The following is a 15,663-nucleotide window of genomic DNA, read 5'->3' as shown; positions in this document are numbered from 1 at the left end:
AGACCTCAAAGAGGTTTTTACGCACATCTCCATTTATCCACTTCCAAATAGTTCTTCAACATTACCAATACAAAATTCTTCCATTTGGCCTAATGTCCTCTCCAAGAGTTCATAAAATGCCTGGTGGATGTAGCAGCAACACTTAGGACTTATGGTCTCCAAGTGTTTCCCTATCTAGATGATTGGCTAATAAAAGCCACATCTCCTCAGGATGTTTTCTTGGCAACCAAACAGACCATAGATTTTCTTCAAAATCTTGGATTTGAAGTCAACTTTCCAAAGTCTCAACTACAACTCTCACAACTTCTCCAATTTATAGGAGCCTTACTAGATACCAATCAGTTACGAACTTATCTTCCTCAACAGAGATAAGACAATATCATTCATCTTTGTGATCAAGTCTCCACTCTGCAAACACTTACCAGCTGGAAAGATGATGAGGCTTATAGGTCGCATGTTGTTCACAGTCCATGTTACCCCATTCGCTCGTGTACATCTCAGGATGTTTCAGTGGTCTCTAGCCTCTCAGTGGTCTCAAGCCTCTGACCCCTTATCCTTCAAAAATCTTTTCAGTGGTGAATGAACCCTTTCAATCTTTTCAGGGGTCTCCCTTTTCAGGTTCTTTCACATCAAAGAGTTCCCACCACAGATGCATCCATGTATGCTTGGGGTTCTCACCTGGATGGCCTCAAGGCACAAGGTTTTTGGAATTCGCAAAAGAAATCATTGCACATCAACCTGGAATTTGATGTCATTCGAAATGCTCTCATCTCTTTTCAAAATGCTCTGTCCAACTTGTCTGCCCTGTTTGGCTGTCCTAGTTCAACAGCCAAACAGGGCGGTCCAGGCTCTCTCCTTTGTCAAGAAGCCCAACGCATTGGAATTGGGCGATTTCTCGCACCATATTTCTAAAGGCTATATATGTACAAGGGAAACAAAATATCCTAGCTTACAAGCTCAGCAGATTCCTCTGGCCACATGAGTGGATTCTCAACTCCAAAGTATTCCCGTCTCATCTTCCAGTTATGGGGAACTCCACAGTTAGACCTGTTTGTGTCTCCCCTAAATCACAAGCTGCCTCAATTTTGCTCCAGACAATAATCTCCGTAACATTTTGAGGCAGATGCATTCCGTCTAGATTGGACAAATAAATTCCTATATGCATTTCCACCAATTTCTTTCATTCTGAAGACCTTCATCAAACTTGAGAGAATCAGCCACCATGATCCTGATAGCTCCTTGGTGGCCTTGGCAACCTTGGTTCTCCCTTATACTTCAGCTGACTGTCAAGGATTCAATTCCACTCCAGATCTTTCCATCTCTACTCACACAGTCACGAATCCATGTTACATTCCAATCTGCAGTCTCTACATTTGACGGTGTAACTTCAACAGCTTTTCATCTCTCTGATCCTGTTTAAGCCATTATTGCTGCATCCAGAAAACCATCTACCCAGCAATGATATCAACAGAAGTGGGCACGTTTTACCTCCTAGTAGTATATTCACCACCAAGAACCTTCATCTTCATTTCAGTTCTGGATTACCTTCTCTATCTTTCTTCTTCTGACCTCAAAAGCACTTTGGTCAGAGTCCACCTCGGTGCTATTAGTGCTTTCCATACACCTATCGACGATAATCCTCTGGCCACTCATCCTCTGGTTTCTAGGTTTATGAAGGACTTTTCAACTCCAAACCTCCACTGAAACCGCCTCCAGTTGTCTCGGATCTTAATGTAGTCCTTGCCAAGTTTATGAAGCCAACATTTGAGCCACTAGCGTCTACTCATCTCAAGTTCCTCACTTGGAAAGTAGTTTTCTTGATCGCTGTTACTTCTGCTTCAGTCAGTGAACTTCAAGCATTGGTTTCTGACCCACCATATGCAGTATTTCACCATGACAAGATGGTTCTCCACACTCATCCTAAATACCTTTCAAAAGTTGTCACAGAATTTCCTCTAAATCAATCTTTTGTGCTTTTATTCTTCTTTCCAAAGCCTCATTCTCAACCAGGAAAAGCAGCTCTTCAGATACTGGACTGTAAGCCTGCCATGGCATACTTCTTTCAAAGGACTAAATCAAACAGGATTTCACCTCAACTGTTCATCTCCTTTGATCCCAACAAACTAGGCCGACCTGTCACTAAGAGAACTGTTTCCATTTCCTTCTGCTATGCTCGAGATGGGTTGTAACTTGAGAGATGTGTTATGGCATACAAAGTTTGAGTGATGGCAGCCTCAGTGACTTTCTTACAATCCACTCCCATTGCTGAAATTTGCAAAGCAGCCACTTTCACATCAGAATCCTATTCCAGATGAGATGGTCATTTTAGCCAAGTAGTATTACAGAACCTATTTTCTTCTTAATGGCCAATTCTCCCTCCATCCCATTGCAGTTAGCTAGGGAGTCCAGTTTGATCATTACAGGACACTAACCGAACTAGAACCCTTGCTGTTACTGTAGCTCTCTTTTATCTAGAATTGGTGGTGTATGCCACACATTTTCCTTTCTGCATCCATCCCTTGCCACTTCCCCCACCAAACTTTTAAAATTAAATACCTTAGCTTACGTGGCTCCCCAAGTCTTGCAATTTGAAGACATTGGCAGACTGTTGAATTTTGGAGTCTCCGCTGAAACCAGAGCCATCAGCATCACTGATGCCAGCACCCGGTACATATTCAGTTCTTTGAACCAAGCATGGGTGGCATCAGCAACTTGGCACACTGATTGCTGTGTTCTTAAATGGAGATTCTCATCTTCAGTGAGCTGCCTATGTCTTCAGCTGGCAGGAGCTGGTGATTCCCTACTTTCTGGACCAATGGTATGCCTGAGGCAAAAGTGAATGGGCCCAGGCCCACCCATGACTGTGCCCCTTACTTTGCGTGGTAATGAGCTTAGGAGTCTCATACCTCAGTGTGTGATTCAGTCCTGCTTCTTGCTGGAGAAAGCAAAAGTTACCTACCAGTAACAGATGTTTTCTATAGACAGCAGGATTAATCAAACACACAATCCCTCCCTGCCCCCCAGGAGTTGATTTTGAACTTGAGACTGACTGGGGTGTATGTGTGAAGGAAGGGGTTTACGTGATTGTAACTTTCTACCAGTGAGCTCAGGAGAGCTGTTTGTTCTTGGTGCTGTCAGAAGATATCACCAACCTGCATGCCTGGTTAATCCTACTGTTTGTGGGGAACACCCATTACAGGTAAGCAGATTGCTACCAAGTTCATGTATTTCATTAAATCAATGCAGCGTTGCGCCACTATTTTTCTGCTCTGCTCTTATTAAATATTGGCAAATTTAGTGTTGGTTAATAAAATTGAATGACAGTGTCACAAAATTCTAGTACTTCATTAAAAAGAGGGTGTGCTACGAGATAATCCCTTTGGATCGTATTGAATTCATGTGAATGTGTTTCTCAATCTTTTCAAGCCACGTACCTCCTAAGCCTAACAAATACCAACCAAGTACCCTGCCCCGCCCCGCCCAAATTCTGCCCCTGACTCCACCCCCATAATAATAATACTAATTGTAATGCAATTTATTCCACCCATTTTCATATACACACAATATAATCTTATTAACATAGAAACATGACGGCAGATAAATGCCCAATGGCCCATCTAGTCTGCCCATCCACAAACACAAAGCACACTGTACACAGAGAAATATTAATTATCATTTATATTCAGGGTTTTTTCAAAGAGGTCAAGTCAGATGACTTTAAAATATACAATGTCACCTCAGTAACAACTATAGAAAAATAAACAAATATAGTGCAAAATATAGACAGCAGATATAAATTCTCAAAACTGACACATTTTGATCACTAAATTGAAAATAAAATCATTTTTCCTATCTTTGTTGTCTGATGATTTCATGAGTCTCTGGTTGCACTTCCCTGTGACTGCATCCAATATTTCTTTTTCTTTCTGCTTCCTGCATGCTTCCTCTCCTCCAGTCCTCATTACATTCCCCAACCAACATCTCTCTGTCCTTCCATGAGTCCATCTTTTTCTTCCTCTCTCCCTGCCTGTCCCCCACTGAAGCCACCACTGCAGATTCCTCCCTGCCACCCAACACGCTCCATTCCCCCCCCCCCCAACTTTTTCTTCCTGTCTCCCTGCCTCCACTGCCTAGTCCTCCCTGCCCTACCCCCAAAGCTGACCCTGCCACCCAACATTCTCCATTCCCCCCCCCCCCGGCCACAGCAGCAACAGGGATGCAGGCCAGGTGTATGCAGCAACTGCACGCACCAACCCACAAGCCTCTCACCCACCCCCCACCCCCGAAGTCAATTCTGACATCAGAGAGAAGGTTCCGGGCGTCGGGGGGAAGGCTTGTGGGCTGCCCATGTGCAGTTGCTGCACGTGCCTGGCCCATCCCTGTTGCTGCTGCGGTGAGGGTGGGAGTGGAGCGTGTAGGGTAGCAGGATCAGCTTCAGGGGTGGGTCAGGGAGGAATCTGTTGTGATGGCTTCATCCGGGGGGGTGTGTGGGACAGGGTAGATCCCAGGTAGCAACCAGCCCGCGTACCCCCAACAGGCGGCCTGCATACCCCCCGGGGTACGCGTAGCACAGGTTGAGAAACACTGTTTTAGAGCCTCTCCTATCCCAGGATAATTATAAATACCAAAGCAAAAAATATTCTCTAGTTTAATCTTACACAGTTGTTTATGATTGTACTTTGTGCATTTTGGCCTCAGTTCTGCAAAGTTTGAGTTGCGTGAATAGATAAAAGTTGGAGGTACTGTGCCTGCCATATATTTCACTTGTATTATACTACAGATCTTGATTCTGTTATGCATAGATTGATTCCTGTGCATGATTTTCACACACTACCTGAATTTTGCAGGCCAGAGGCTTATACAATTTTTGTAATTGTGTTTTTTTTTCCCCTTCTTTCTACTCTGGCTTGGCTTCCATTTCTAAAACATGGCCATCATCTGTAGAAGGTAATAATTTTACTTTATGACTGGAACATTACATGTTGGTGCTTGGTAACGCATGTAGTTGTAAAGCACTATTTTATTTTTTTTTTCTTTCTGCTAACAGGGAAATCATTTCAGCTCTATTCACACAATCTAATAGGTTTGTTTGAACAAGCTAAGAAACCAGGATTAGCAGTCCATATTCAGACCCACAGGTTCCCAGACAGAATACTACCGAGGTAAAAAGAAAAAAATTCTCTTTTAGTCAAATATGAAAATGCATATAAAGTGAAAAAAGTTATAGTAGTTAATAAATTAGAAGAGCAAACTGGCTTAACATGCTTTATCCATATTATCTGTTCTATTGTGTAGGCTGTTTTGCTTTCCTATTTAGACTTGGTACTTTGGTATCACTCAAAAAGGAATACAAGAGACTACAGCTATTCCAGAACACAGCAGCCAGATTTATCTTTCGAGTAAGCTGATTTGAGAAGGCTAGTCCACTACTGGAAGAATTACCGTATTTTCACGCATATAACGCGCGCATTATACACGATTTTACAAACCGTGCATAACCTTGCGCGTTATACGCGTGAGCGCGTTGTACAAATATTTTTTTACATCGTTTCCCCCCCCTGACGTCCGATTCACCCCCCCCCCCCCCCCCGCAGGACCGCTTACACTCTCACCCTGAAGGACCGCTCGCACGCACCCCCACCCCGAAAGACCGCTCGCACGCACTCCCACCTGCACCCCCACCCTGAAGGACCGCTCGCACCCCCACAGCCTCCCAATCATGTAGACGCTCCTACCGGTGTCCTGCTGCTTCCTCTTGGCGGTCCCGGCCCTTCTGTGAGCCCTGCGCCTGCGCTGCTTCCTCTTCCAGCGACCCCTGTTCGTTTACAAAAACTAGATAGCTCTAAGTCTAATAGATGTTGGCACTGTCATCTTGAGGCTGGGACATTAGATCACCTTTATTCTATTGTCCATTTATATTAGTATTTTGGAAATCAATTTGGCCTCAAATCAATAGGATGATAGAGAATCCGGTAGCCTTGACATATGATACTATTTTATTTGCCATGTCAATGAGAGCGAAGAGTCAGATTTCATCAAATAATAACAAACTTTTATTTATATTGACTGGAGTTGCCATTCAACAGATTACATTCAATTGGAAAAATCATAGCAGATTAAATTACAGTTTCTGGTGGAATTCTGTGCATCATATATATAAAATGGAGCGCACAATAGCAACACAAAGGATATTTTGGTAAATTTCAGAAGATTTGGGGACCATTAACAGATTTTTGTAATGAGTAATAACGTTTTCCCAAAGTAAGATATTTGACATGGAGGGGTGTGGGTGGGTAATAAATATTAAATCCTATAATGTATAAGAGTATTTAACTGTTTTTGATGTATTGGGAATGAAACTTTTGTAAGGGGAGGGAGGGGTTGGGAGGGTTTTCTAACTTGATATCAATTGTTTAGATACTAGGAATAGTTCATAATATTCAAAATATTATAGAATATAGGTATTGGCTGAAAAGTTATATTTTTAATGATATATGAAAGTTAATCAAGTGTATATTTATAAGTTTGAATGATTTTTCTTATACACATGTTGTAATATGTAAAAATGAATAAATAATTTTTTTTTTTTTAAACCTCTATAATCTTTTAAAAAAATGAGGCACAGGACAATACAAACCCTGGAAAATTAGACACAGCACCTTATACTGTATTTGAAATTTTACAGATAACCAGTGCAGTTGTTTCAGCACTAGCATCACATGCTGGAAATCTACCCATTCAATTGCAGTATTTTAATTGTAATTCCTCATGTAAGCATATTTATAACATAACATGCACCAAACAAGTCGTCCATTGCTGAAAAATACAAACAGCCTGTCATCCTTCTGCATTAAAATGTTAAAAATGGGAATACACCTATTGCGAGGACAGTGTTTACAATCAAACCCAGCAGAAGATAGTTGATTCAAGCATACCAAATCACACTCATACAACCAGGTCTCTGTCACACATGAGGTTGCAAGTCAACTAACAAATCATAAATTTTGCACACAAAGATTGTACATTAATTCAAAAAGTAGTTAAATGGACATTCTTTAGAACAGCAGGAATAAAACAAATTACATTCACCCACCCCCCCACAGAGGAACATGCTCCTTTGTCATACTGTTTCAGCAACACATCTTTTGGTGGTGTTTTTAAAGTGACGTGCTGTCTCGGTGGTGACAACTGGTGGCTTGGAGCGTAGCATCAGAAAGAGCTTAAATGTATGATCTCGATAGCTAAGAATCAGTCCCTTGTCTCAGAGTATGCCTTAACACTGAGCACATCTCTTGCAAAGATGTTATATTTGTTACAGAAGCTTTATGAAGAGTATGTTCTAAAATTGAGAATATATTACTCTTGGCAGATTTCTGTACTACTGCACAATGCAGAATTGGTGCAGAATTCCCCAGGATTGCATAATTACCCGAGAACTGTGTAGAATTTTGGTATCTGGTCAGCACTCCCTCTGCTGGCAGCGATTCAGGTCACAAAATTTTCAGGCAGCCTGTATGGACTCTGCAATGCTCTGCCATTGACTGGAATCGGCTTTGCAGATGTAGTGGACATTGGGGAGAGTGAGATTGTCTAATTTAAGAACTTTCCAGAACTGGCTATACTTAAGTTATCAAGATGACACAAGTCTCTCTTAGAGATATCTTGATCTTTTGAAGCAACTTGTAAGATCTTGAAAGCTCGTGTAGTTTCATCTGTTGATTATTCTTCTCTTGGTCCAATAAAAATCTAAACACTTCAAATATCTCCAGAACAATTTGGTTAGAACTTGGCCTTGGGAGAACAGGGTTCCATTAAATTTTAAAATTTGTTTTGTTTCTTTTTGATTGGTTTGGACAATATATGCATTTTGAAAACTACTTTGAAAATTAATGATTTGCTTTCTCTTTTCAGAAAGTTTGCATTAACAACAAAAATTCCTGACACAAAAGGATGCCACAAGTGCTGTATAGGTATGCATTCTGTGTAATTTTCTTGATTATTCTTTTTGCTGAAAACATTTATTTGTAAATAGGTGCATTGTGAGATACATATTAATTTGTTTTCTATCCTGTTCTCCCAAACGAGCTCTGAACTGGGTAGGATGCCAACAAGACTTCACCTTCAGTCTTGTATGTTTGGTTTGCATTTCTCATAATATAACATTCCACTTATAAAATATTTGGAATATGTTTTTACTTCCATATTAAACGTTTGATAATTGGAGTGGAAAAATAGCTTGTGGTTAGTCCTGGGCTTACAACCAAGGAAACCTAATTCAAATCCTGCTGTGCTTTCTTGTCATCTTGGGCAAATTACTTAACTCTATTGCCTCACGTACAAATTTAGATTTAAGCCTTAAAGGTGCAAGGTAAATTCTAACCCCCCCAAAATTAAGTTGAATAATTTATGAAAAACATAACATACTTGGACAAGTGGAGGGGTATTTTCGATAATGCCCCATGCTCAGATGATCTCTCAGACTACACCCATATTGAGAGACTACTCATATAGTTGCATGTCCATGCTTAGTCTGTCTGCCAGTCAGTTGTTTTTTCCCACCAGTATGTGGCTCTGAGTACCATGCTGTATTTGAGAGACAATTGCCACTCACTAATGTTCTTCAATAAAGCAATAAAGACCTTCCTCTTCCGGACAATAGGGCCTCAATGACCAGCTTCCTCAATTTACTCTCCAATTACTCTTTGCTATGACCAGGCTGGACTCTAGAATAGATCTGTAACTGTCCCAATGCAACCTAATTGTTGTTATGACTAATCTGTTTTTAAATTGATTGTGAATGTAAAATTGTAACCCGTTCTGAGCTTCTGGGAGAACATGGTTAAAATTGAAATAAATAAAAACAGAGAGAAAGACTTTCTCTAAAAGGCAACAGAAGAAAACGAAGAACAGTGGAGATGACTAAAATTGGCTTTATTAATTTTTGTAACTTCTTGATGACTCGACACGGGTCTGTGTTTGGCTAAACAGCCTGCATCGGGAATCTATAAATTTGTAAACAGGGAAGGGAAGATCAGAAACCATACAAGGTCTGACAAGCTCATGAACTCATCCTTAAAAAAAGTGCTACATACCTCATTGAGGAATATCACTATGGTCCCCTTCAAAGTACTCTATTTGGGAAGCTATGCAGCGACGCCAACGCCTAGTCCATCCTTGAAAGCAATTTTAGAACTCTCTTTCTGGCATGACCACTAGAGCTGTCGTCGTATTACCCTTGATGTCCTGAATGTCATCAAAATGTCTACCTTTCAATATTTCCTTTATCTTTGGGTAAAGAAAAAAGTCATTGGGTAAAGTCATCAGGTAAGTAGGGAGGGTGTTCCAATACAGTTATTTATTAGGTAGCTAAAAACTCCTTCACAGACAGTGCCATGTGAGCTGGTGAATTGTGATGCGAGAGCCAGGAGGGACCATTTTTGCACTTACCTTTCTCATGCCAAAATTTTCAGTTAAGATTTTCCTGTTTCTCTATCAATGTTTACTTGGTCTGCTATGCATCTTAGTCAGCTGACAATGATGCACAATATGGCAAATTTTTGCAATGTTTTCGTCAGTTCTGCTTGTTATTGGCCATCCTGACCTCTCTTCATGTGTGACACTTCCTCTCCTCTCAGAAAAACATTTAATCCATTTGTACACTGCCGCATTCTTCATGGCATTATCCCCATAAACTTGAACTAACATGTTCCTCTTGCCAAGTATAACAAGAAATTTATGGCCTCTTTATTTATGGCAACAGCGCCGAAGCACTTTAAATCTTTATGGGCTTCGGGGCTGTTAGCGCAGCACAGCCGCTAGCGCAGCTTTGTAAAAGAGGCCATTAATGTTTGTTCATTGCTGTGATTCAAGCTCCGACATTCTTGCAATGGCACTCAAAAATATGCAACAACAAGGAATTCCATTCAGCAAGACACGGTCACACATCAACATGAACACAGGTTATGACCAAGGTTATGAAACCTGTCTGTATATACATATATGATGCATAAATAACTTATACTACTATTTATTTCTATAGCGCTACCAGATGCACAAAGTTCTGTACATTAAACATACAAGAGACAGTCCCTGCTCGAAAGAGCTTATAATTGAATTTTGACAAACAGGTCAAAAAGGGTGAATCTATACATGCTGCTCAGGTAGAGAATTACAAAGGGAATGAAAATAAAACAGCTTACAATCTGATATACAAAACCAATAATACTGGTAATTTCATACAATTCACATAAAACAAACCAATAAATCAATAAAAAATCACAAATATTCTCAGTAATACATGCATATAAAAAAAATCATAATATTTAAAACTAACAAATAATGCATAAATAACATTAATAAAAGACATTGTCAATAAGACAAATACATAAATACTAAATATAGAAAAGTGAATCAAGAGAATACATACATTCTCATACAAATCTTATGTACTAAATGAGAGTCCATCTAAGTAAAAAATAAGATAGCTACTATCAAACACTAGGTAAAAGTAAATGAAAGCAAATAAAACAAGGATCATCGAAATACATCAATCAAAGAACATAAGAATAGCCTTACTGGGTCAGACCAATGGTCCATCAAGCCCAGTAGCCCATTCTCATAGAGGCCAATCCAGGTCACTAGTACCTGGCCAAAACCCAAGGAGCAGTAACATTCCATGCTACCGATACAGGGCAAGCAGTGGCTTCCCCCATTTCTTTCTCAATAACAGACTATGGACTTTTCCTCCAGGAACTTGTCCAAACCTTTCTTAAAACCAGCTATGCTATCTACTCTTACCACATTCTCTGGCAACACGTTCCTGAGCTTAACTATTCTCTGAGTGAAAAAAATTTCCTCCTATTGGTTTTAAAAGTATTTCCTTGTAACTTCATCAAGTGTCCCCCTAGTCTTTGTAATTTTTGACGGAGTGAAAAATCGATCCACTTGTACCCGTTCTACTCCTCTCAGGATTTTGTAGAATTCAATCATATTTCCCCTCAGCCATCTCGTTTCCAAGCTGAAGAGCCCTAATCGTTTTAGTCTTTCCTTATACGAGAGGAATTCCTTCCTCTTTACCATCTTGGTTGCTCTTCTTTGAACCTTTTCTAGGGCCACTATATCTTTCTTGAGATAAGGAGACCAGAATTGAACGCAATACTCCAGATGAGGTCGCACCATGGAGCGATACAGGGGCATTATAATGTTCTTAGTCTTGTTAACCATCCCTTTTTAAATAATTCCTAGCATCCTGGAACGCTCTTCCAGAGGCTGTTATAGGGGAAAACATCCTCCAGGGATTCAAGACAATGTTAGACAAGTTCCTGCTGAACAAGAACGGGCGCTGGTAGGGCTTGTCTCGGTTAGGGTGCTGGTCTTTGACCAAAGGGCCACCACGTGAGTGGACTGCTGGGCATGATGGACTACTGGTCTGAACCAGCAGTGGCAATTCCTATGTTCATATGTTCTTTTTCAGCCGCCGCCACACATTGGGCGGAAGGTTTCATTGTAATGTCTATGATGATTCCCACATCCTTTTCTTGGGCGCTAACCCCCAAGGTAGACCCTAGCTTCCGGTAGCTGTGATTCAGGTTATTCTTCCCAATGTTCATCACTTTGCATTTGTCCACATTAAATTTCATCTGCCAAATTCCTACGGTCATGCGTTTTAACAACTTTGAACAGTTTAGTGTCATCTGTAAATTTAATTGCCTCACTCGTCGTTCCAATTTCCAGATCATTTAAAAATAAGTTAAATAGCACCGATCCCAGTACAGACCCCTGCGGCACTCCACTGTTTACTCTCCTCCATTGAGAAAAGTGACCATTTAAACCTACCCTCTGTTTTCTATCCGATAACCAATTCCTAATCCACAACTGAACTTTGCCACCTTTCCCATGACACTAATTTTCTCAGGAGCCTCTCGTGAGGAACTTTATCAAAAGCTTTCTGAAAATCTAGATATACTATATCAACCGGAAGGGATAACAATGACCAAAAGAAGCGGTACAGAATTGAACTGAAAAGAGATAAGAGAATAAGAGCTCAGATACCTGAAGACAAACTTGATGGCAGTGGAAAGAGCCAAAATTCACAATGTCAATGAAATGGAGAGAGAGATGAACCAAATATGATATCTATGTGAATCAACCTGACCGAAATTCCATTTAGTGAAAATGGGTGAATATCTAAAACAAGTAATGAAATTTATGAAAATTCATGCTGTGAAGTTCCAAAAGAGAATTAAAAACCATGCTATGAAGCTCCAAAAGAGCTTTGCTTGATAGTGGCTATCTTGTTTTTCACTTAGATTCTATTCTATAGATACCTTAGATTCTATTCTATAGATACCTAAGATTTGTATAAGTGCATTTATTCTCCTGATTCCATTTTCTGTGGCCCCTTTTTAACACGCCGCATAAGGGTTGTTTTTTTTTTATTGCAGGCTGCTGCAGTAAAAGCTCTGACACTCATAAAATTCCTATGAGCTTCGGAGAAGGAGAGTATGGCATAGTGGTTAGAGCTATAGCCTCAGCACCCTGAGGTTGTGGGTTCAAACCCTACACTGCTCCCTGTGATCCTGGGCAAGTCATTTAATCCTCCACTGCCCTAGGTACATTAGATAGATTTTGAACCCACCGGGACAGATAGGAAAAACACTTGAAGTACCTGTATGTAAACTGCTTTGAATGTGATTGTAAAACTACAAAAAGGCGGTATACAAGTCCCTCAATCCCCCCCCAACACACACACACTTTTACCACAGCAACCTGCAATAAAAAAAACCTCTTACACAGCTTGATAAAAAGGGGGCCTAAATTTAGTATTTAGGTATTTATTTTGTCTTATTGATGATGTTTTTGCATTTGGGGTTTGTTATTTTTAATATTATGATTTTTATTTTAATATGCATGTATTACTGAGAACACGTGTGATATTTATTTAATTATTTTTTGGTTTGTTTTATGTATATTATGAGAAATACCAGTATTGGTTTTATATTTTGGATTGTAAGCTGTTTTATACTTTACTGTATAGAGAATGTTTTGATATTTATATATGTTAGTTTTTTCATCATATATGGTTTCTGATCTTCCCTTTCCTGTTGCTCACGTTTATAGACTCCTGATAAAGGCTGATGAGCCGAAACACAGGTCCGTGTTGAGTCATCAAGAAGTTACAAGAATTAATAAAGCCAATTTTAGTAATCTCTGTTTTGTTTTCTTCAGTTGCACATTCACATCTCATTACAGTCTTGTGTAGCATACCCAACTTGACGTTTAGTGTGGTCAGTTTGCAGAATTTGTTTGGTGTCTAGAATCCAACTCCTTGGACCTTTTTTATTCATCCAGGCTGCACCTCAACAACCAGTTTGTTTGTTTTGAGGTTGATTTGGTTCCAGAACATCTCACTGTTGCAAGCCTCTGTTATCCTACTGTTATTTTTGATGAGTAGCTAAGGATTCCTAAATGAAGATACTATTCTCCTGTTAGTCCTTGGAGAAAGCGAAGTTAGTTACCTGTAGAAAGTGTTCTCCAAGGACTGCAGGACACGTATCCTTATAACCCTCCCACCTCTCCTAGGAGTTGAATTCTTTTCTAGCTATTTTATATTACTGAGGGTTCTGCACTTGTATGTCATGTGGGAAAACACAAATACATGCACAGTGGGGCCACTTTCAAAAGTCTCTTAAAGCTATAGAGCACTGGGTAGCATCCTCATTGGACTCAGGATGATGTCAACCAGTTGTAAGGATACCTGTCCTGCTGTCCTCAGAGGACACCTTCTACTGGTAAGTAACTTCGCTTTGCATTCTGCTTTGTCCAAAGTTCTAGACCAGGGGTCTGCAACCTTTAAGACATAAAGAGCCACTTGGACCCGTTTTCGAAAAGAAAAAAAAACTTGGAGCCGCAAAACCATTATAAAACAAATCGAACACTGCATATATTGTTTCTTATCTTAATGCTATATACAGGATCACTAAATTGAAAATAAAATCATTTTTCCTACCTTTGCTATTTGGTGATTTCATGAGTCTCTGGTTGCACTTTCTTCTTCTGACTGTGCATCCAATCTTTCTTCCTTTCTTTCAGCCTCCTGTATGTTTCCTCTCCTCCAGACCTCATTCTCTCCCCCAACTTTTTCTTTCTGTCTCCCTGTTCCCCCTTCTTTCTGTCTCCGTGCCGTCCCCCAAGCCACTCGGTTTGCTGCCACCGCAATCGGGGAACAGCCCCCAAGCCACCGCCGTCCCAAGCTTTCCCTGCAGAAGTGTAGCGCTGACCAGCATTCCGCTCCCTGACGTCAATTCTGACGTAGGAGAGGAAGTTCCGGGCCAACAAGGCATTTCTCCTCATTCCATCCAGCCTGAGCCCCATCTCTCCTTGATCCAGCATTTCCCTTCTGTGTCTGTCAGAATTACCATTCCACCTATTTTCCAGCATCACCCTTCTTTGTGTCCATCTCACCTATATCCCTATCTCACCACTTTTTCAGAATCTTCATTTGTCTCTGTCCTTATCTTTACGCCATGTTCACCATTTGCCCTTTCAATGTCTTTATCTCCCCCCCCACACACTTTTTCAGCATTACTTCTATGTCTCTATTTCACCTCCTCTTCATGTCCCCTCTGTATCTCTATCCTTATTCAGTAGGTCCTGCTTACCCTTTCTCTTCTTTGTGTCACTATCTCCATTTTCAGCTTTCCCCCCTTTTCCTTTGTTACTGCACCCTGTAGCTAGAATCTTTCCACCCTCCCTCCACTCCGGCCCAGCCCAGTATGAAATATTTCCTTTTGTTTCCCTCCCCTCTCTCTTTCTCTCTCTCTTCTCCTCCCTCACCCACGAGTCCTGCATCTGGCCCTCTCCCTTCTACCTGCACCTGGCAACACCCCCCTGTTCCGCGGCTCTCTTCAGCAACTCGTCAGCAGCGGTGATCAAGACAAGCTGCCGACATCGAGGCCTTCCCTCTACGAGTCCCGCCTTTGTGGAAAAAGGAAGTTGAAACAAGCGGGACTCGCAGAGGGTAGGCCCCGACGTCAGAAGCTTGTGTCGATCGCTGCTGCTGAGTTGCCGAAGAGAGCCGCGGAGCAGGGGATGTGGCCGGAAGCAGGTAGAAGGGAGAGGGAGATAGGAAGGCTGTAGATCTCCGGAGCATGACACCGACCCCGGCCAGGATGATTTCTTTTTCAGGCGTGCACCTTACAAGTCCAGCGTCGCGGCGGGAAATAGCCATGCTGAGCAGTGAGCTCAGCACTACACAGATGAAAGCTTTGCTTGCTGATTGGTCCGGCGGCACGGCGGGGCGGGGCCGCCGGACCAATCAGCAAGCAAGGCTTTCATCTGTGTATGTGCTGAGCTCACTGCTCAGCATGGCTATTTCCCGCCGCGACGCCGGACTTGTAAGCTGCATTCCTGCGTGACACACTACCGGAGCCGCAGCAAAGATGGAAAAGAGCCGCAGGTTGCCGACCCCCGTTCTAGACAGAGTACAAGTTAACATACACAATTAATGATCAAAATAATACAATTCTAACATAAACATTCTGTCATTGCAGTACGAAACCCATATACGGGACACAAGTACCTCTGTGGAGCATTACAGTCTGGGATTGTTTTACTTCAGTGGTATGAGCCAATGCAGAAATTCATGTTAATAAAGGTAGGTTA

At 41.3% G+C, this 15,663-nt stretch overlaps 1 protein-coding gene across 3 annotated transcripts in view; it reads left to right on the top strand.

The window, feature by feature from the left end:
- The window catches only part of MAP4K5 (mitogen-activated protein kinase kinase kinase kinase 5), a 293,565-nt gene that overhangs the window by 226,099 nt on the left and 51,803 nt on the right, over nt 1-15,663 (top strand). For all 3 annotated transcript variants that reach the window (XM_033950939.1, XM_033950938.1, XM_033950937.1), the window contains 3 exons: nt 5,048-5,162; nt 7,912-7,970; nt 15,552-15,655. In XM_033950939.1, coding sequence (XP_033806830.1) covers nt 5,048-5,162; nt 7,912-7,970; nt 15,552-15,655 — 278 coding nt within the window. The remainder of the gene's footprint in view (nt 1-5,047; nt 5,163-7,911; nt 7,971-15,551; nt 15,656-15,663) is intronic.

Source organism: Geotrypetes seraphini, chromosome 7, assembly GCF_902459505.1.
Source record: "Geotrypetes seraphini chromosome 7, aGeoSer1.1, whole genome shotgun sequence".
NCBI classification, from domain to species: Eukaryota; Metazoa; Chordata; class Amphibia; order Gymnophiona; family Dermophiidae; genus Geotrypetes; species Geotrypetes seraphini.
The sequence above is the reverse complement of the archived record's forward strand: the minus strand, read 5'-3'. Positions and strand labels throughout refer to the sequence as shown.